Source organism: Oncorhynchus kisutch, linkage group LG30, assembly GCF_002021735.2.
Source record: "Oncorhynchus kisutch isolate 150728-3 linkage group LG30, Okis_V2, whole genome shotgun sequence".
Lineage (NCBI taxonomy): Eukaryota > Metazoa > Chordata > Actinopteri > Salmoniformes > Salmonidae > Oncorhynchus > Oncorhynchus kisutch.
Genome location: NC_034203.2, coordinates 13,561,557 through 13,583,874, shown reverse-complemented (window position 1 = coordinate 13,583,874; position 22,318 = coordinate 13,561,557). Strand labels below are relative to the sequence as shown.

The window sequence follows — 22,318 nt, the reverse complement described above, 5'->3', positions numbered from 1 at the left end:
AACTACCCAATACACACAAATCTAAGTAAAGGAATGGAATAATAATATATACATATAAATATAAATATAAGGATGAGCAATGACAGAGTGGTGTAGGCAAGATGCAATAGATGGTATAAAATACAGTATATACATATGAGATGAGTAATGCAAGATACGTAAACATATTAAAGTCACATTATTAAAGTGACTAGTGATCCATTTATTAAAATGGCCATTGATTTCAAGTCTGTATGTTATGCTGCAGCCTCTGGGTGTTAGTGATGGCTGTTTAACAGTCTGATGGTCTTGAGATAGAAGCTGTTTTTCAATCTCTCGGTCCCAGCTTTGATGCACCTGTAAAGACATCGCCTTCTGGATGGTCGCGTGGTGAACAGGCAATGGCTCGGGTGGTTGTTGTCCTTGATGATCTTTTGGCCTTCCTGTGACATCAGGTGCTGTAGGTGTCCTGGAGGGCACGTAGTTTGCCCCTGGTGATGCGCTGTGCAGACCGCACCACCCTCTGGAGAGCCTTGTGGTTGTGGGCGATGCAGTTGCCGTGCCAGGTGGTTATGCAGCCAGACGGGTACTATGGTGGGTACTATGGCGTTGAATGCTGAGCTGTAGTCAATGAACAGCATTCTTACATAGGTATTCCTCTTGTCCAGATGAGATAGGGCAGTGTGCAGTGTTATGGCGATTGCATCGTCTGTGGACCTATTGGGGCAGTAAGCAAATTGAAGTGGATCTAAGGTGACAGGTAAGGTGGAGGTGATATGATCATTGACTAGCATCTCAATGCACTTCATGATGACAGAAGCCACAATGATGGTCATCTAGTTCAGTTACCTTTGTTTTCTTGGGTACATGAACAATGGTGGCCATCTGAAGCATGTGGGGACAACAGACTGGGATAGGGAGAGATTGAATATGTCCGTAAACACACCAGCCAGCTGGTCTGCGCATGCTCTGAGGACGCGGCTGGGGATGTCGTCTGGGCCGGCAGCCTTGCGAGGTTTAACACGTATAAATGTCTTATTCCCGTCTACCAGGGAGAAGGAGAACCCACAGTCCATTGCAACGGGCCGTGTTGGTGGCACTGTATTATCCTCAAAGCGGTTGGCCTGTAGAACATGCAGAGTTTTTGTAATATTGTTATTACGGAACATGCAGAGAGAGATTTTTTGGAATTAGTTTGGTTAAATATTATCCAGAACAAATCAAGGTTTCTGAATAAATACTGTAAGCCAGTTGATGCTATTAGTAATTAGCCTCTTGGAATGCTGATTTGTTTTGTAACGGAACAGATTTATTTTGTGAGTATAAACCATCGGCTAGATCAATCAGTAGTCATATACTTCAGCTCATGGCATAACATTGGATATTAAACCATGTTCAAATCATATTCACTTACATAGAGGAACCTCAGGTAGCCTAATTGATGAAGGAAATCATGCATACAGTAGCCTATTAATCACACATGAAGCAACACATTATGAGTGTTGTTGTACTTTAATTTGATATAATATCACATAAGCTAGCTATGTCATGTAAGAATTCCTCAGCTTGCCTTGAGACTACTCAAGAACGTGTAAACACTGTATCCGTTAGTGGGAAACACTTGTGTTGGTGAAATAAAGCAGGTGAAAAACAGAAAGGGAATCCCACCATCTAGTGGTGATTGTAAACAGCTATATTTTGTATGAACTTTTATTTAACCAGGGTAAACATTGAGCCCCAGGTCTCATTTGCAAATGTGCCCTGTGAACAATACAGAAAATACAATTATTCACAATTTAAAACACAACATGTATTAAATTAAATCGCAAATATTATAGAAACAATCAAACAAACACATGTATCAATATAAAAATTCCTAGTCTTTCTTCATAACTGACCCAGAGACAACAACATATCCAAATGAAACGTTGCTTGGAGATTATTCCACATGATTGGGGCCTGGTAGGAAAAGGCAGATTTACCCAACTCTGTGGATACACGTGGAGTCTCTTTAAATAACCAATCCTGAAATCTAGTGTAGTGTTCTGAGTTTCTATATTTCAACAATGATGTTAAGTAAATTGGAAGTTTATTGAGTAAGGCTTTATAAACAAGAACAGAATAATGATGTGACCTATGTGTTTTTAGTGAGGTCCAACCAACTTTATGATAAACGATGCAGTTGTGAGTGTCAAAACTGTCAGATGTGATAATACAAAGTGCGCTGTGATAAATTGTGTCCAAGGGCTTCAAAACACTGTTACTGTAGCTGGATTCATGTATATAATATCGCCATAATCTATAACAGGAATAAATGTAGACTGAATGATCTGTTTTCTACTATTTAATGAAAGGCAAGCCCTATTCCTATAGAATAAGCCCAACTTAATTAAAAGTTAAAAGATAGCTTTTCGTTAATCCAGATGCCCAGATATTTATAGGCGGGGACACAATCAATGAGGGCACCATCTAACGTAGTTATGCACAAATCAGTTTCAGGCTTTCTGCAAGGTAGTAAAATCAGATTGAAGAGTCAGAGCCTGAGCCTCCGTAGGTGTAGTAGCATATACAACAGTATCATCTGCATTCTTGATGAAAGTTAGTTTTGTACAAATAGACCAATGCTGTTAATATAAATAGTGAAAAGAACTGGACGAAGAATCGAACCCTGTGGGACACCTTTTGTTATGTTTAGAAATCTTGATTTAACACCATCAGTAAGTACACACTGATCTGTCTTTTAAATAATTCTCAAATCAGCTACAAGCAGCCCGATCTAAGCCAATCGTAGAGAGTTTCTGAATAATTAAGGTGTGATCCAGTGTGAATGCCTTGGACAGGTCAATGAAGAGGGAAGCACGGTATTTCTTCGTATCTAAACAATTTATGACATCATTTAAAACCATAGAAGTAGCAGAGATGGTACTATGACCTGGTCTGAACTCTGACTGTTTTACATTCAGAAAAGATGTAGCAGTTAAAAGGGATCTACGCTGAGTATTAATCAATGATTCCAGGATTTTTGCCAGGCAAGTGTAACGGCCGTTGGTGGAAGAAGGTGAGGACCAAGGTATAGCGTGGGACGTGTTCATCATCTTTATTTAACTGAACACTGAATAACCAAAACAACAAAAGAACAACCGAAACAGCTCCGTCAGGTGCGAAACAGACTAAACAGAAAATAACTACCCACACCACACAGGTGGGAAAAGGCTACCTAAGTATGGTTCTCAATCAGAGACAATGATAGACAGCTACCTCTGATTGAGAACCACACCCAGCCAAACACAGAAAAGAAAACATAGAACCCACAACATAGAATGCCCACCCCAACTCACGCCCTGACCAAACCCAAAATAGAGACATAAAAGGATCTCTAAGGTCAGGGCGTGACAGCAAGAGAGTTTGGAAATGGGACGATGATTATTTTAATCACTCTGGTCGCCACCTTTATGTAGAGGAAGTACATGGGCCGCCTTCCAAACTCTAGGGATAATTGTCAAGTTAAAAATATGTGTTAATGCTTCCACAATCAATGGAGCAGAAAGCTGTAATAAGAAGGGATCAAGCATATCAGCCCCAGTTTATTATTTTTACATCAATCATGAGTAGCTGTTGCAACACATCAGAAGTAGACAGTTGCTCCAGAAAGCACAAGGATTCACTGGGGGTTGTCTGTTCCTTTATTAAGTCGACTAGCAACTGGATAGAGGACAAGAGAGCAACTGAATATGTTGGTCATATTGTGGCATTAGCGTTCCCACAACACTGTTTACTTATTTGACTGGTTCAATGACATGCTATGGGTGAATGGCATACAGTAAAGTAGTACGATACTCCACACGGTTCTTATTTCCACGTTCAACACAACTAAAAACTTGGAAACTCAGAAACCGACCAGTGGAGCAGGCTCCTCAGAGGAGGAAGGGGAGGACCATCCTTCTCAATGAATTGAATTTTTTTTAAAAAGTAAAACATTGAAAAAGTTATCATTTTTAGATAAACCTATACTAAATATAGTCACCAAATAATTAATTAAAACACACTGTTTTAAATTGGTCTACAGTAGCCTCAACAGCATTCTGTTTGGTAGCACCATGGTGTAGTCGGAGGACAACTAGCTTCCATTCTCATCTTGCTACATTGACTTCAATACAAAACCTAGGAGGCTCTTGGTTCTCACCCCTTTCCATAGACTTACACAGTAATTATGACAACTTCCGGAGGATGTACTCCAACCTATCAGAGTTCTTGCAGCATGAACTGACATGTTGTCCACCCTATCAAAGGGTCAGATAATGAATTTAGTACTGATAGTATAAGCTACAGCTAGCTAGCACTGCAGTGAATAAAATGTGGTGAGTAGTTGACTAAAAGAGAGAGAAAGACAATAGTTGAACTGTTTTCAACAAATTCATTTCTTCAAAAATGAAAAAGCAAGAGAGAGAGAGTGAGAGATGTTCATATTTTTTCACTTTCAGTTTCACTTACTTAGCTAGCAAATGCAGCTGGCTAGTTTAGTTACCCGAACACCTGGCTCAAACAGAGGTATGCTATGTTAGCTAGCTGGCTATGACTATCCAACACAACACCGGAACTCTTCCAAGTCAAGGTAAGCTTTTGGTTTTATTATTTTATTGCCACCGGGGCCTGCCGGTGTAACTGCTTACTGACTATACACTGTGATGTTAATGATTGTAGTGGATTTACTTGCGCATTAGTTCTATTAGCTATGTTGACTAGGATGTTACTTTAGCAAATATGGGGACAACGGTGTAGGCTGTGTGTAGTGGTTATGGCATGGTTTGGCTTGGAAAGGTTTTTTCGCCTGGTCACATACAGCTGATGTGTTGTTCATTGAAGTCCACAAACGAAGGGAAAAGGTGAGAGGAGGAGAGTGCATTGAGGAGAGAAGGAATGCAATGTGGGTGCTATGAAAGTGAACTGTGTTTATGCGTGATCAGAGTATTCATTCCGCCGAATCTGTTGCAAAACGTTTATTAAACGGAAGCAAACGACACAGGGGGAAAAAAATCTGAATTTTAGACTAACTGTTGGACTAATGATTACACCCTGGATAAGCTAGATGCAGGCAAGAGTGTGCAAGGCGGTATTGAATGTGCCACTGTCTCTCCATGCCACTGCCACTGTCTGTCCAAAATTCACAAATCTAGTGGAGGAAGGGGCAGTAGAAGAGCAGCCATCTTGTGAGAAAAGCTGGTACCTCATCGATGGGGAATTCCAGAGACATAACTAGCAGGCCTTGCGCCGTATCTTCGCATGATCTGGTCTTGTGTGAATTTCACAAAAGATTCGTATTGTTCTGCAAGTTTTGTGTTGAAGATCTGTCATCAGGATACAGTCTGTCATCTACATTTTTTCTCCCAACCTGTGTGCACCTACATTGTAAACTTTAATTCATAGGCTAGTTTGTAGCAAACTCATGATGGGTATAGGGAAAACCTATCGATGTGTTACATTGAACTGAATGGAATATGAATGACAGTCATCCATCATGCTGTAATAGAAATAAGGCCATGCTCATGAAAAAAATGATTGTCCTGCCTCATCATGAACGGCTCCGGCCGCAACTGGAATCGACCAATAGGAAACTCTACAAAAAATAATGTATGTACATTTTAACTCTGAGATTATAATATGTTTCGTCACACAATACGCACACGAACATTACGGATGTTTTAGGAAGAGCTACCGACGCATGTAAAGTTGGGGTATATAAAATACGCCGTGAGAGCGTTTGTGTACAATCCACTGCAATGCCAGAATTGTAAAAAGTTTGGACACGTGTCAAGAGGGAACAGGCTGAATATGTTTGTGGCTGAATCCATTTTTTTTGGTTAAAGAGTTATAGTCGAAGCCTTCCCTGTTTCTGGTCCACACTCCAGTCCAGTTGGTGGCGGTAATGCACATTAAAGTTGGTTGCCAACCGCCATAAAAAAAAAAATCAACAAAAGAAGAAGAAGAAGAAGCAGAAGCAGAAGCGACATACAGGGAGAGGTGCGAAATGGAGGGAGGAAGATAGATATCTGACTTTAGAAAACAATAGACTGTAAAAACTATTGTTTAAAAAAAAACAAGAAGTAGCTTACCTCCCACATCTGGGTGCAACTGTCAAACATCAGATGAATTCATCGCCTAACAGTGGCTTTCAAAACAGGCTTAGGCTAAATCTTTTCGGGGAAAAAAAGCCACAAAGGAATAGGCCTAGTCATTCCAAATATAGCTAGCTTGTATTAACTTGAGCATCAGTTTTCTTTAAAATATGGAAAGGCAGCGTTATGATTAGGCTATTTCAAAGCCATTTCATGACTATGTGAAAAACAAGGTAAGTTGACAGCGTCACTAGCTAAAGCAAAAGAGTCATAAAACAGGATTGTTTACATTTTCTCCTGCATGAACAAATGCTGAAGTCATTCTAGTCATTTCAGCCCAAATATTTCGCGCTACCAGTTTTACGCGTTTACCTTTTAGTCAATATAAAAATCTCAGCCGAGGTGTAAAGCGCTTGTCCGTATAGCGACCAACTCCTATTGTAGATCTACACAGCCTGTAGAGTCATTTTTCCTAAATATGTCGGGCAACCAGTTTTACGGGTACTCTCTTGTACACAGCCTGGGTTTCGACATCACGGGGGATATTTATATATTCGGAAATGGTATTCCCCTTGAAATGCACTTGTCCTTACTCGCACTCCTGTAGCGCACGTTGACGGGACGGTTATAGGGTGTCATTGCCAGTGCAAGTTGTTACTCCATGTAGCACCTCTACTCGGGGGAATAGCATTGCTTAGAAACTACGACAGTGACTTGAGGGTAAGTACAGTATGCTTCTGTCAATGGTGTGCGATATGCTTGCCTTGTATCAGTTGTCTGCCTGTATAGACCTATCATTATCACACTTAAGTGATGCTATTGTCTTATGGACTGCTGTCAATACAGTATCTAGCCTCATAACCCAGTACTACAGTATAAGGTACTCGGTGTCTACTGTAGAGATAATGTTGCATTGTACGGTAGTTATTCGTGCTTTAGTTTGAAAAAGTATGCTATGTCTACTTTATCTTAAAACAGGTCAGCTGTTCAGATTTCTGTCTGACCACAATTTAGGCTATTCCACAATTTCTTATATTTCCTCAGTCATTGGCTAGTTCAGACAGGTTCACTTGTGATCAACAACTGCCTGACCCAGACACTTGAGGAGAGCTTGGCGAGGTTCCCCATGTTTCCTTTCATTTGTGGAGGAGGGTTGGGGTTTAGGGCTGTGGGGACATGTAGGGGGATCTGCTTGTGTCCCTGTATTTAGTTACAGAACATCAGCGATTTTGACACAGAGCCAGATGCGGTCAAAGTGTTGATTACAAGTATGATTGGTCGGCCCACTCCTGTTAGCTAAAGGTGAGGTTTGGTTCATTCACCGATTTTCTTAAGGGCACTAGGAATGTTTCTCACCATTTTGAGGAATCCACACTTCTACATGGACATGTTATTCTTAGTAGGGAGTCGAGCAGAATTTGAGTTGTTCTATGATTGAGAACCTCAAAAAACAAGAAATACAGAAACGCTTCAAGTAACTTTTAGGAATGCAGTTTGCCATACAGTTTCACTTCCTCCTAAAATGCCTCTCGCCAAATAAATCCTTGCGTAAAAATACGCTCGCTCCAGCTTTAGTAATGACAGGTGAACAGAAGGTCAGGGCCATCTACCTCGCCCCTTCACCAACGGACCTGATGACCACATGAGAGAGAATGTGACTGGTCTATTGTGAAGCAGTGGGGGAGTACATGAGATGTGGCTTTGGCTGACCCATGGACTGATTATGACCTTAACGTGATATCGTGGCTAAATCAACAAATAATATGTAGGAATAGGCAAATACTCCACTGTTTCAAGGCAGCCGGTGGTAAATGCATGGGTCCTGGCCCCGAGGACAGACACTGCAGAAGCAGGTGATGACATGCAGTTCAACATAATTGGTACCCTTGATAAAGATGAGCAATAAAATAACTCATTCAAATACTGAGCTATATTGTATGCTCAAATAGTTTTAAAAAAAAGTATACTAATAAAATTGTTAAGTGAAATATATTTTGTTTTACAAGTAATACAAATAATTCTCAACAAGATTGGTGTCAATTATTGGCACCCCTGTTTTCAATACTCCGGCACCCTCCCCTTGTGAGGATAACGGCCCTGAGCCTTTTTCTAAAATGTAAAATGTCTAATGAGATTGGAGAAAACATTGGGAGGGATCTTATACCATTCCTCCATGCAGAATCTTTCCATATCCTTTTGTCTGTGTTTATGGACTGCCTTCTTCAATTCAAACCACAGGTTTTCAATGGGGTTCAAGTCCAGAAACTAAGTTGGCCATTGCAAAATGTAGATTTTGTTGTCAGTTAACCATTTCTTTGTGGTTTTTGATTAGTGCTTGGAGTTATTGTCTTGCTGGAAACTGGCCGCAAGTGGATTTTTCAGCTTCCTGGCAAAGGCAACCAAGTTTTTTGCTAAAATGTCCTGGTACTTGGAGGAGTTCATGAATCTGTTGACCTTTTATCAAGGGCCCGAGGACCAATGAAAGCAAAACAGTCCCATAACATCAAAGATCCACCACCATATTTTGCAGTAAGTGAGATTATTTTCTGCATATGCATCCTTCTTTTGAACTCACCACTGGTGTGCGTGGCAAAAGAGCTCTATTTTCATGTCATCTGACCAGAGCACCGGTGCCAATCCAAGTACCAATGCTGTTTACATTTGTTGGTTGCTCTCAATAAAGGCTTTTTTTCTGGCAACCCTTCCAAAGAGCTTATTGGCATGGAATATTGTAGATTTGGGGATTTGGGTGACATGAAGACGTAACCAAGTTCGGTAATTCTCCAACTTTGGCCATTGGATTTTTCTTTGCCTCTCGAACCATCTTCCTCACTGTGTGGTGCAACTGACATTTTGCACGCAAGGGAGGATGAAGAAAGCTTGTCTTGAATCACTTGGCATCTTGTTATGACATGCATTATCTGAATTATTCCTACAGAGTGGTGTGTAGTGCACCCTCTACAACCACTGTGGTGTGTAGTGCAGAGCAGCACTATAATTAACACGTCTTACCTTTTTGTAATTAATGAATCCAATGTGATTTTATTTGATTTTATAATGCTTGTAACGTCCTCAGTAGGCTGCAGTGACCTATGCTTCAGCGGGGAGGTGCAGGTACCCTACGCAAGCCACTGGCAAAGATTTCCAGCTAGCAAACTCACCACAGATGCTGGAATATGTTTCTGAGTGACAGAGTGAGGGCTTTGCTAGGTAATTTTTTGGGGGGGGTTGGGGGGGACTGGAATAATAAAAAAATGCTTGGAACGTAAAAAAATTAATTAACCGGTTCCAATGCTTTTAAAATAACGGTACTGCTCCTGAACAGTGTAGGACACTTTTGTTTCGGGTTCAGGTCCTCAAAAAGTTTGCTTGTTTTCAGTTCTGTTCCCTGAACCAGTTCCAACCTTTTGATTTCCACACTGAGTTTGGAATAATACTATGATATTGTAAAACTGATAATGAGCTTTTATTGTTAGAGCTGTTTGAAAAGACTGCCTCAAATGTCAGCCTCTTTTGGCAGGATTTTGTTTTGGGCTGCTTGGTTACAGGCTGTAAATTAGTTAATAGACCAGTAAGACAGAGTTTCAAACATCTCTGCCAATAACAGCTATTTTAAAATGTTCCCCTCCCCACTTAGACCACTCGCAGACAGTCCTAGCAAAAGTATTGCATGAGAAATGGCTCTTTGCTAAGAAGCCCCAGTATTTTTATTTTTGCATGATTGTTTTACATTTTAAAAAACTATCACAGTAAGGTACTTAATTGTTACCCAGAAATGTTTTGATGTAGAGATTAAAAATTGCTGCATTTGACCTTTTTTAAAAAAAGTGAAATTAATTTTAAAAAGTTGAACATGAATGCAGATTTTATAAGAATCTTTAGGGGTGCCAATAATTGACACCTAACCTTTTGAGAGAGAAACTACTGCATCTCTTTCTCTGAGTGAGTGTATTAGTATAAAATATCAGTTGATGTAGTCTTGACTTACTGTGCTGTATGTTTTCATATCTCACGCTCCTATTTGACACTCTATGAACTCACATTCCCCTGTCTGTTTATTCTATCTCTCTCAGTAACGAGTGATCATGGAGAGCTTCTCTCCGCTGGTCCTGTCCATCGCCGCCACCAGCTTTGTGACGTTCCAGTGTCTGTTCCACTTTGTCAGCCCCTGGATCTCTGCTCAGTTCTTTCCTGGGTACCACCGTCTCAGTCCCAGACACACCATAGAGTGGAACTCCAGGTACAGCATCTGATCCTCTGAGAAATGATATTATTGACTATTCAATCTAAGCTCCTATCAGACAACCTATTGTATTATCATTTTCCCAGTTGAAGCATATTTCTGAGCGTAGACACTCAAATATCGTTATCGAGAATTGTCCATATGCGTGGAATCCCACCGCTGCCGCCAAATTTTACGTTTAAGGAAGTATGCTTTTATGAGTATTTGTGTCTGTTTTTTGTGTTTTCTAGAACTGTGTCTACATTGCACGCCTTGATAGTGGGGCTTTTTTGTCTCTACATATTACTTCATGATGATGCAGTCAATGAAGACCCTGTCTGGTAAGAATCTCCCTGACTACTAAGTGTGCAATCCTTGGTAGAATAGTCATATTTTGTACATTTGACACCATGCTTTCTTATCATATTTCCAACATGTGCTTTGTGCTATCTTGCCTATAGGGGAGATCCGTCACTGGTGAAAATAAATGTGGCCATAACCTGTGGCTACCTCCTATCAGGTGGGTCTACCACTTCAGACATGTCTAACCGTTGTATTACTTTGCATATTCCCATGGATTATGTTGACCCATACAGTGAGCTATCTCCCTTGTCTGTCTTGCAGATATGCTGCTCATATGTTACTATTGGCGGGCGATAGGGGACAAGTTTTTTGTAATCCACCACCTGGCAGCACTGTATGCTTACTACTATGTACTGGTGAGTTCCTTACTGACCCAGAGCAGAATGTGCAGGCAAGATGGGGAAGGGACATGGGCCAAGGGTGAACACCCATGTAGTTTGATGGGATGGGTTAGAATGGATAACAAAGGTCTGGTCAGTGATGAAATAGTAGAGTTCCACTTTAGTCAGCATTATATTTGGAACACTTTGATTTACAGTTTTGTTACTGTGTAATTGACCTATAAGTACATTGCTACAAGTGTTATTACTCAGTTTTAATCATTGCAAAATGTGTTTTACTGCAGTATTACCCAGTAATGGAACACTGTAAATTGTTTTCCTCCCCTCTTTGGAAGGGGCAGTGTAAGTAGCTACAGTTGTCAAGCACTTTTGATATGTTGCTTGTTCAATTGTATCTGTATGATATAAAAATCGCTAAGGATAGAGTTTAAACTAGGCATTGGGCTGACAATTTGAGTTTTATTGAGGAAGGACACTTTGCACTGTCTTTTGTGCATGTATGAGTCAGAAGACATCTGGAAGCTAGTTGGACTGAAAATCTTTGTTTTTGTTACATTTATTGCATATCTTTATTTGATGTACCACCGAAAGCTAGACAACAGTGTGTTTAGGTAGATAGATAGATGACGGTTCACTCTTGGTCCTGTCCTGTGTAGGTGTTCTGGGCCATCAGGTTCAGTGGCTGCTAAGACTAACGATGATGACAATTGGGACCATTTTTTGCATGGAATGTGATGGCTTGTAGTGTGGGTTTCCAGGACACATTCAGCCTAGTCCTGGACTAGAAAACATGCTCAATGGAGAGTCGCCATTGAAAGTGCTTTTTAGTCCCAGACTGGGCCTAATCTGTGTCCCAGTAAACCATCCTGTAGATTTTCTGTCTATACTGCATGAAGCCTTCTCTTCACTCAGTCTGTAATGGTGATTGGTGCATGCTGCCTTTTTTGCTTGTTTTGACCTTTCAACCCTACAACCTATACAACTATACAAAGAAAGGGACCTCTCATATATTTCCAAATTACCACTGACTTATTTTAGTAAACTCTACTGGCTAATTACTGGTCCCTTTTTGAGGTAATGTTAGAATGGATTGTAGAGTAAAGGTTATGAAATTGATCATGACATTAACTTATGTCATCCACATAGGTAGTCCATACATCTTTTATTTTCTCTAGAGTGTTTGTTCTCTTTTTCAATGTTGGGATGGGGGCTTTTAATTGTGCCAGTTCTCACTAGTTGCACTTCTGTTTTGTTTATGTATGTATTTTTTCTGTCTCTCCTCCACTAACGTGTGTGTGTGTTTCTGTTAGTGATGCACCGATATAAAATTTTTGGCCGATATCCGATCTCCCCCCCCCCCCCCCCCCCCCAAAAAAGTTAAATAGTTAACACACACACATGGACGCAGCGGTCTAAGGTACTGCATCTCAGTGCAAAGGGCATCACTACAGTCCCTGGTTTGAATCCAGGCTATCACATCCAGCCGTGACTGGGAGTCCCATAGGGCGGCGCACAATTGGCCCAGCGTTGTCCAGGGTAGGCCGTCATGTAAATAAGAATGTGTTCTTAACTGACTTGCCTAGTTAAATAAAGGTTACACACACGCACCACACTGACCAAAAAGTTATTTTGTTGGCATTTACGTATGTCCTCATTACCAGTAAAACATAATCAAAACCTATTTCTTTCACTTACTTGCTGTTTGGTTGTTCATTTGTTCAGTTGTTTCATTCTCAACCAGGATTTCTATGGAACTCTGTTTGGGTCTTTGCATGTCAAAAAGATACACGTCAAATAACACCTGAAGACCTCACATAATAATTTAACGCGTTCATGAATTCTGTATGTAGTTATTACACTATCACTCGTATTTCATATGTCACAACGATTCATCATATGCTATGATGCTGGTAAAGTTGTCTCGCGCACCTACAGTGCTGGTCATAAAATTAAAAAAGAAGCTAGCTAGCTCGTGGATGCAAACATAGCAAAACGACAATCTGTTTCAGTAGCTATAGTTAGCTAGCTAACTATATAACTAGGTGTCATCATCTAAAATAACCCTAATTTATAAAACAGTTCTTATTTGATTAATTAATGGTGGTCGGACCCATCTATGTGAAGCTAGCCACAATAAGGATTAGCCACAATAGTGGACTTTGCGCTTAGCCTTCAAATTAAGAGTATGTCATTGGCAGTGGTGCAAATGAATACAAATAGTAGAATTATGCCATAGTTGAATAGATAATGCTAAACGAGGTTGGAATGTTATATAAAATCAACAAAAGACAATCAATCAATCAATAAAATGTATTTATAAAGTCCTTCTTACATCAGCTGATGTAACAAAGTGCTGTACAGAAACTCAGCCTAAAACCCCAAACAGCAAGCAATGCAGGTGTAGAAGCACGGTGGCCAGGAAAAACTCCCTAGAAAGGCTGGAACCTAGGAAGAAACCTAGAGAGGAACCAGGCTATGAGGGGTGGCCAGTCCTCTTCTGGCTGTGCCGGATGGAGATTATAACAGAACATGGCCAAGATGTTCAAATGTTCATAGATGACCAGCATGGTCTAATAATAATAATAATAATAATCACAGTGGTTGTAGAGGGTGCAACGGGTCAGCACCTCAGAAGTAAATGTCAGTTGGCTTTTCATAGCCAATCATTCCGAGTATCTCTACCGCTCCTGCTGTCTCTAGAGAGTTGAAAACAGCAGGTCTGGGACAAGGTAGTCTGGTGATCAGGTCAGGGTTCCATAGCAGCAGGCAGAACAGTTGAAACTGGAGCAGCAGCACGACCAGGTGGACTGGGGACAGCAAAGAGTCATCAGGCCAAATAGTCCTGAGGCATGGTCCTAGGGGTCAGGTACTCCGAGAGAGTGAATGCTTAAATTCACACAGGACACTGGATAAGACAGGATAAATACTCCAGATATAAGACTGACACTAGCCCCCCGACACACAAACTATTGCAGCATAAATACTGGAGGCTGAGACGGGAGGGGTCGGGAGATACTGTGGCCCCGTCCGACGATACCCCTGGACCGGACCAAATAGGCAGGATATAACCCCACCCACTTTGCCAAAGCACAGCCCCCACACCACTAGAGGGATATCTTCAACCACCAACTTACTATCTTGAGACAAGGCCGAGTATAGCCCACAAAGATCTCCCCCATAGCACGAACCCAAGGGGGGGGGTCGCCAACCCGGACAGGAAGATCATGTCAGTGACTCAAGTGACCCACCCCTCCTAGGGACGGCATGGAAGAGCACCAGTAAGCCAGTGACTCAGGCCCTGTAATAGGGTTAGAGGCAGAGAATTCCAGTGGAGAGAGGGGAACCGGCCAGGAAGAGACAGCAAGGGCGGTTCGTTGCTCCAGTGCCTTTCGTTCACCTTCACACTCCTGGGCCAGACTACACTCAATCATAGGACCTACTGAAGAGATGAGTCTTCAATAAAGACTTAAAGGTCGAGTCAGTCACATGGAAAGGCAGACCATTCTCTAAAAATGGAGCTCTATAGGAGAAAGCCCTGCCTCCAGCTGTTTGCTTAGATGTTCTAGGGACAATAAGGAGGCCTGCGTCTTGTGACCGTAGCGTACATGTAGGTATGTACGGCAGGACCAAATCAGAAAGAAAGGTAGGAGCAAGCCCATGTAATGCTTTGTAGGTTAGTAGTAAAACCTTGAAATCAGCCCTATTCATATCACTGGAGTAATATGATGATTTTTTTTGTTAATTTGACAAAAATCTGTTAATCGCACTGGATGTATTATAATTTTTTAGATTTGCATTGGGGGCATACTTATTTCACTGTACAACCTTACCTATGGATTGTGGATCAATGACATGAGGTATCAGTCTACTCAGTGACATTAGCATCGTGGCTCGTATTGCGGGACTCTGAAACAACTGTGCATTGAGACACATTTATTGTCAACCTATGTGTATTGAACAATATTCAAGACAAAAAACAATACTGCGTGGATGTTTTTGGAGTCTGATAACTCTGAGAAGGAAGTTGGGGAAAAAATATCTTGGGTATTGAGTAGACTGTTACCCCATTTCATTGATCCCCAATCCTTAGATAAAGCTGTACAGTGCAATATGAATGTCAATACACAATATGCTGACTGGGGAGGGGATTTCCCACAGTCACAGTCCCACGATAAGAGCTGCAACGCTAATATTTGTATAAACTCTTCACAGTTGTGTTCTGTGGGTGTCACCGAGTAGACTGATACCCCATTCCATTGCTTCACAATCCAACCTTAGTTTAAATATGGCATGATTCCACCAATTGTGGCCTGCATCACTTTCAAAGGGGCACTTTTATTTTGAAGGCAAACCTCAAATTCCACGATTGTGCCTAATCCTTATTGTGGCTAGCTTCACAACACATAGCCCAGTCCGGTCGACCCTCACTAGTCAGATGAAGCTAGCTGGCTGCTTATAACTTTAGCTTTGGGCAACAGGTTTAAGTAGCTGGCTAGCTATTTATTTTCATGAAAATAAGTTCAATTTCAATAGGCGAACAACAAGTGGCTACCTAGCTAATACTTACTCACAAGGATTCCTAAATCACTGCTAAGAATAGTGAAAATGACTGCAGTTTCTATTGGTCATTGTTTTCAGGCTGGTTGTATTGGTGCTAGCTAGGTACCAACCTAAAGCTAGCTACCCCAGAAGTTGCGGTCAAACAAATAATGCTTTATTACCAACGCGGTATTGTAAACACATCGTTTGTGGCCGGTGTTTGCTCGTTTGCAGACTTTTTTTGTACAGCTTTGACAGTGCTACTGATAGTATTGGTGGCACTTGGCTTGCACGTGCATATTCAAAACACACAACATTCTCTAATAGAACTGTGTTATTTGACGTGTCGAATTTAAAGCTTATTAACCGCATCAAATAGTGTTATTGTCAAATAGTGTTATTTGACGTGTGTATTTTTTGACACGCAAAGACCCAAACGGCATTCCATAGTATGTCGTGAAGCTAATAGCAGTGTTTAATCCGGTAGAGCAGCATCTGAACAATAACGTACTTGGTAACGTTAGTGTGTACCGGTGCTTGACCAGTCGCGAAAGCCAACATCACCCAAGACAGAGAACGGTTGATTATCAAGGGCAATGAATTCCATTATCTTGGCGTTAATGGATTTCGCCTTTTGAGTTGTCTCACTGTAATTTTCTTACTCTTTCAAATGACTGCTCGACTTGTTGACTGCTCCATCCACACAGCAGACATTGTGGGCTAGGTTAGGAATGCTGTGTTGCAGGTGTAGCGCACAATTTTACGCGGCGTCATTACATCATGTACCTACGTTATATAAGTATGCACGTCAGCTTTGACATTGGTTTTTCACATCTGCGTTAAACTAGACATTGGGCCGATACCGATGTTGGCATTTTTTTTTTATAGCTAATATTGGCCGATTCCAATATGTTCACCGACATATCGTGCATCCCTAATGTGTGATCAATTAACCTAGTCTTGTGTCTCTAACATGCTAACTATACAGTACATGCAAAAAATGGCCTACACAAAGAACAGGCCTGTGTCAATTGGCTAGGTACAGAAGGGGGGCCCTTCCTATCTTGTCTGTAGTGGATTCTGTTGTGGTACATTGAGCACATGTTGCCTAATAACAGTATGGACTTACCAGTACTTAGAGGTATGAGCATGCACTGCTGGAATGTTCACCACCACTTTTTGTACACATTTTGAAAATGTCTGTGACCCAAGTTTATTAACTGTGTCATAACCCCAGTAAGTGCACCTCAATTTTTCCTTCTTAGAGATCGTACAGTAAGTTTACGATCATGATTTATCCTGAACTCAAATATTATTGTGAGTACTTCTCTTGCCATTATTTTCTTTGCACTTTGTTCTTTCTCTTTTAGAGCATAGGAATGTTGCCTTATTTTGCTAACTTCCGTCTGGTCGCAGAGCTTTCCACTCCTTGTGTGAATCAGCGGTAGGTAACATCAATGCCAAATAGACTCATGCACGTGCGCAAACTCGCATGCACAACATTACCTGGGAAGTGGAGGGAACCTTGTAAAGTAACCATTTGGTGCCCTGAATGTATTTGCAGAAGGGCTTTTGCCGTTGGTAGTAGTGCATTTAACCATTTCAGAAACCGTATTGACCCTTAATGTTTAACTACTTTTAATAAGTCAGTCCAGACACACCCAGCCAAAAGCTGACAGCATTATGTTTCATACTTAAACACATTTGAGTCACATTTCTAATTGTACACTATTATCCTGATTTGAATCCAACAAAGACAAAATACAGATGCAATGTTAAAGAATTGTACTTAAAAATCTTTCAAGTGCTGGGTATATGTGCCTTCAGAAAGTGTTCACACCCCTTGACTTTTTCCACATTTTGTTGTGTAATTACATTTTTTTATCCATTTTTAATTCAAACAAAAAAGAATCACCCATATACACACACAATACCCCATAATAACAATGTCAAAACATATGTTTTTAGAAATGTTTGCAAATTTATTGAAAATGAAATACAAAAATCTCATTTACATAAGTATTGCATAAAATGTCTAAATATGTTTTCACTTTGTCATTATAGGCTATTGTGTGTAGATGGGGGCCGGGGATCTATTTGAAATCATTTTGAATTCCGGCTGTAACCCACAAAATGTAGAATAAGTCAAGACAGTAGTACAATGACTTTTACCATGTCCCCTCCCATCATGATGGAGGATTGTAGTGTAGTGATACACATTTTACATAGGGCTGGTCATTGAATACTGTGGACTCTTTCCGAAGGCACTGTATATATGTGTAATGTAGGTGACCTTTCTGGAACAATGCCAGTTGATATCCATGACTCCATTACAAAGTGAGTTCATCTTCAACTCTTATCTCATTCTGTCGCCATCCATAACTGTACTAACTATCTATCTTTCAGCTGGTTCTTTGAAGTGCTTGGTTATCCAAAAAGATCATTACCAAATATGGTCAACGGCATTGCCATGACGGCATCCTTCTTCCTGGTGAGGATAGCGGTCATGCCGCTGTACTACAGCCGGATGTATGCCGTGTACGGGACGGAACCCTTCTACCGGGTGACCTTTGGTGGCCGCTGTGCCTGGATGGGCCCCAGTTTCTGTCTAGACATTATGAACGTGATGTGGATGCATAAAATGGCCCGTGGCTGCATTGGTGTCCTGCGTTCTCCTGGAAAGGTGAATGTGGAAAAGCAGCAGAATGGGAAAGTGCACTGAGGGATAGAAAAAGGCAATGGTGGTGTTATTTTATTGTATGTCTGCTTCAAATGGTTCATGGACGTTTTTGGATCAAATGGTTCATGGACTGGAAATGTCATGAGTCCCTATTATCCCGTGACCAGCCCTAGGTAAATTGCCTCCCACTACACTTATCTGCCCAGAATACTTACAATTAAACAAGCGCTAAACTCCTCCACCATGATGGGAGGGGACATTGTAAAAGCCATTGGACTATGTCTCCTCTTGGTCATTACAGTTAGAGAGTAAGTGAATGGACGGTGTGATATCATGGATGGATGGAAACAGACAGACAAATACTCTTGTCTGCTGGACCCTTTTGTTTCTAAATTGTTTATATCCAATCAAAGGTGTCTTGTGCATATTGCCAAAATGATATGAACGGACATGGACGAGAATGGAAGAGGAGCTCACATATTTTTACAATGTTTATGAAGCTGTAAAGATGGCTCTTGCACAAATATCATGAGATATATATATATGTATGAACAAAAATAACATATTTACTTACCTAATTACTCATTAAATCTGTGTTTTCACCAGCATTAGAATGTAAAAGATGTATATTAATCAGACTCCTACTGAAGTCTCTGCTCAGGAGCATGCTCATGTTTGTAACATACAGTAGGCCTAGGAATTATCAGTCATGTGCATAAATTATCAGGGTAGATTAAGACAAACCATAGCAAACATGCCAGATTGTGTCATTTTATCTCTAGAAGTGACCTTACTGAGTGATTTATGATAACAGCCATGAAAGTGCACTTATGTCTAACCGACACACACACAGTAGAACTTCACACAAGCAACTTTGCAGAGTTAACAAATGATTGATCATACTTCATTATTAACTGTTGAAACAGAGGTTTGTAATGTGAAATCCCTGTTGGATTTCTGGATGAGAATATGTTATTTATCGTGACATTTACAGCCATGGTAGTTTTAATATTTCATTTTTTTTTAAACACATTTGAGTAATGTACTCTTCTTTGAGTAAGTGATAACTAAATGTCCATAGCTGCTTTAAATAGTCTTCAGACTTCAGACTATATACGTGTTTGCTTGTGTCTGCTGTTGAGATGTCCTGCTCTCTTGTGGAGACAATGCGGGACTGCAAACATTGTATTTCCCATTTTGTCAAGACTGAACGTACTCGAAGGGAGAGTACAGTGGGCAAGGCGCATTGAGCAATATTCATAAACAAATTATTGATGTTAACCTTGGTTTGGTGTAATTCGGTCATCACGTTGTTTTGTCTATACTTATGGCTACTTTGCCCACCATTATTACCTCCATCTGTTGTAAAAAAAAATATTTAAAAAACGTGCTATTATGCATGCGTGTATTTTGGGGGGAATTTGAATTACATTAAATACTTTGATTCACTCACAATCATTTAAAAAAGTTATCCAGAAAACATATGTTTATTTACTGCAGGGGATGTTGGCACGTTTTTCTCATTGGGAGAATCTCAATTGCATACTCGTTGCGTACTCTCTCCTTCTCGAAACCCATTTGAGTTAGAAGGTCAGAGGGGTGGGACCTCTGGCTTTCTCATCCAATGGGTTTTGAGAAGGAGGCAAGGAGAGGACGCGAGGAGAATGCAATTGAGATATATTTTTGGGGGGGGGCGGAAGGTAGTTTAGTGGTTAGAGCGTTGGGCCAGTAACTGAAAGCAACGAATTCCTGAGCTGAAGAGGTAAACATCTGTTGTTCTGCCCCTGAACAAGGCAGTTAATCCACTGTTCATAGGCCGTCATTGTCAATAAGAATTTGTTCTTAACTGACTTTCCTAGTTAAAAAAATAAAAAAAAACATTCCCTGTAATGATCCCATTTATTTTGAAACCGGAATTCGGATTTTCAGTCGGGGTCGTTAATGACATCATTTGAAAGACCTCTACCAAACCAAAGTAGACAAACATGTAACCACAGAGTTTACTGTCTTTGATGTAATGACACACCACTTCGATATCAAATCATAGAGAATGATTAATTTTGTCACATACTCTGCAACATCGCGTTGCTATTGAATAATTTAAGCTCACTAGTTTGCAGCCCCTACTGGATTAGTTGTTGATACCTAGCACTACCTAGCCTGCTTGCTATTACCAACATGAGGGCAAGTCTAGCTTTGCTATTCGGGTCTCCCTGTGGGGGTCTGTTGGCATGGCCCAGGGATTTATTGTACTACTGTGAGGTCACTTCTGCTGATTTATTTAAAGGACAATCTACTCCAAAATGCATGAACATTCAATTATGTTCTCTTCCTTTGAATCGAGGACAGTTTAATTTTATCTCCTGATCTCAATTTCATTACCTGCCAATTATATGTTAACCCCCAAAATAATTTAGCTAGTGTAACATTACTGTATCTTACTTAGCTAACAATTATTACACACATCTTATTAATAGGGTTGGCTTCCAGGATTACAAGATGGCTAGCTAGTTACCTTGGAGGTTTCTCAGATGATTTGATAAGAATCTGAGGAAGATATGTCATTTGTTGCCACTTGTCACTCTGATCTTAAAAGCTTGTTTCAGCAGACATTAAAGAATACAAAATATATAGGGGAAACACAGCTGAATCACGTTGATACTGTGTGTAGCCAATAAATCATACAACTAGTCCGACGTTAAGTGTTACAGCTTGCGGACTGCGGTTGATACGACGCTGCTAATCAGAACATTTTTGACCAACCTTTACTTACCGATTTTACATTTTCATAAGACACCGTTGTTTTATAAACGTGTGTCTAGTTGCAAGTGGTACTCCCCAAAAAATATTTAGAATATTCTACTTTTTGCACGGTACTAGGTAATCTTAGCTGCCGTATTTCTCGCATTTCCAAACATCTTTGCAGGAACTAGTCATTTCTAAGCGCCAGGGTCGCGGCCACATTAAGAAGAGGACACAGTGCGACCCAAACAACACGAACAGATATTTTCCTTTTTTCCACACACACAAGATGACATTTGTCCCTCAGTACAAAACATGGATTTTGTGTGTTTTTTTTAAACAAAAGTTTATAAGACAACAATGCCTTCCAAATCGAGAACAAAGAAAGTATCTCCAAGTAAAGTTCAGTCGAAAATCTTCTGATTACGGCTAAACAGCAGTTTATGCACAACCTCAGACACAAGCTTTAGCTCTGCCACGGAGGGTCAGTTTACAAGGCTATTGTTGTTGATGGTGTTTGCATTTGTCTATCTGTTCTCTGTTGTCTGTTTATAGGCTGTCTTTGTTCCGCAACATAAGAATCCCTTATGTTGCGATGCGAGACAAAGCTACTTATAGGCCTACCCCTACCACCATTAGTTGTTCAACATCTGATTCAACAGTTTCCACTTTCAGGGGTGAATGCTTCTGATTGTACAAAATAGGTTCCACCATCGACACACTGTATGACATCAGTGCTTTCATTTGTTTGTTGTAATGTATTTTGGCCTGTCATCTCAGGTGCAATAGCACCACCACCAGAATTCCCTGTGCACAATGGGTCCGCCCCGTCCCAAGTCGAGACCACCACAACCCCCCAGCAGCTCCAGCAGCAGGATCGGCACATCAGAACCGGGCCTATGAGTTTGTGGAGTGCCCCATGAAGGCAGAAGACAGAGAAATGTGTGTCTGACATTGAAATGGCAAACATAATATGCAAAGCAGATAAATGTTTTTTTTTAGATGCACTGTGTATTGTTCTTAATACTGTATAATACAGTACTTGTTACTCCTATAAGTATAATAACTCGGTAATAAGATCACTAACGTGTTATAGACATAATAAAAAATAAAAAAACTGAGGTACTGAATATTGGCATTTGGTGTACTTCCTCTTTTTTTTTTATCCAGGAAGTTGTTGGCTAATGGCTAAAATGTATTTAAAACCAGTCAGTTACAAGATAGGAGCTACTACAGCAATAAATACAGAATTGTTACATGATATGCAATGCTTCCATACACCGTTACAGCGGTGGTAATGGAAAGTCAGACAACAAATTTTCAACAAACCTTTACATGG

General features: G+C 40.6%; 1 protein-coding gene across 15 annotated transcripts; it reads left to right on the top strand.

Moving 5' to 3' along the window:
* Nucleotides 1-4,299: 4,299 nt before the first annotated feature.
* Nucleotides 4,300-22,114, top strand: LOC109875208 (TLC domain-containing protein 4-B). Of its 15 annotated transcripts, none has more exons than XM_031809855.1 (9): nucleotides 5,974-6,325; nucleotides 8,558-8,621; nucleotides 9,169-9,302; nucleotides 10,166-10,332; nucleotides 10,566-10,655; nucleotides 10,776-10,834; nucleotides 10,939-11,033; nucleotides 16,928-17,001; nucleotides 17,964-22,109. In XM_031809855.1, the coding sequence occupies exons 4-9, from the start codon at nucleotides 10,178-10,180 to the stop codon at nucleotides 18,277-18,279; spliced, it is 789 nt and encodes a 262-aa protein (XP_031665715.1). In that variant the 5' UTR covers nucleotides 5,974-6,325; nucleotides 8,558-8,621; nucleotides 9,169-9,302; nucleotides 10,166-10,177; the 3' UTR covers nucleotides 18,280-22,109. The 15 variants fall into 15 exon arrangements, with proteins under 15 accessions (XP_020323042.1, XP_031665721.1, XP_020323041.1 ...); XM_031809853.1 differs by having other exon boundaries at nucleotides 5,982-6,325; nucleotides 8,425-8,621; XM_031809859.1 differs by having other exon boundaries at nucleotides 6,004-6,325; nucleotides 8,425-8,621; nucleotides 9,169-9,286.
* The last annotated feature ends 204 nt before the right edge of the window (nucleotides 22,115-22,318 follow it).

Bases quoted from the DNA above. Each gene is read 5' to 3' on its own strand.
- LOC109875208 (XM_020467453.2), top strand. From the start codon at position 10,178: ATGGAGAGCTTCTCTCCGCTGGTCCTGTCCATCGCCGCCACCAGCTTT. The intron at 10,333-10,565 runs GTACAGCATCTG...TGTGTTTTCTAG, and splicing joins ACCATAGAGTGGAACTCCAG to AACTGTGTCTACATTGCACG. The intron at 10,835-10,938 runs GTGGGTCTACCA...TCTGTCTTGCAG, and splicing joins CTGTGGCTACCTCCTATCAG to ATATGCTGCTCATATGTTAC.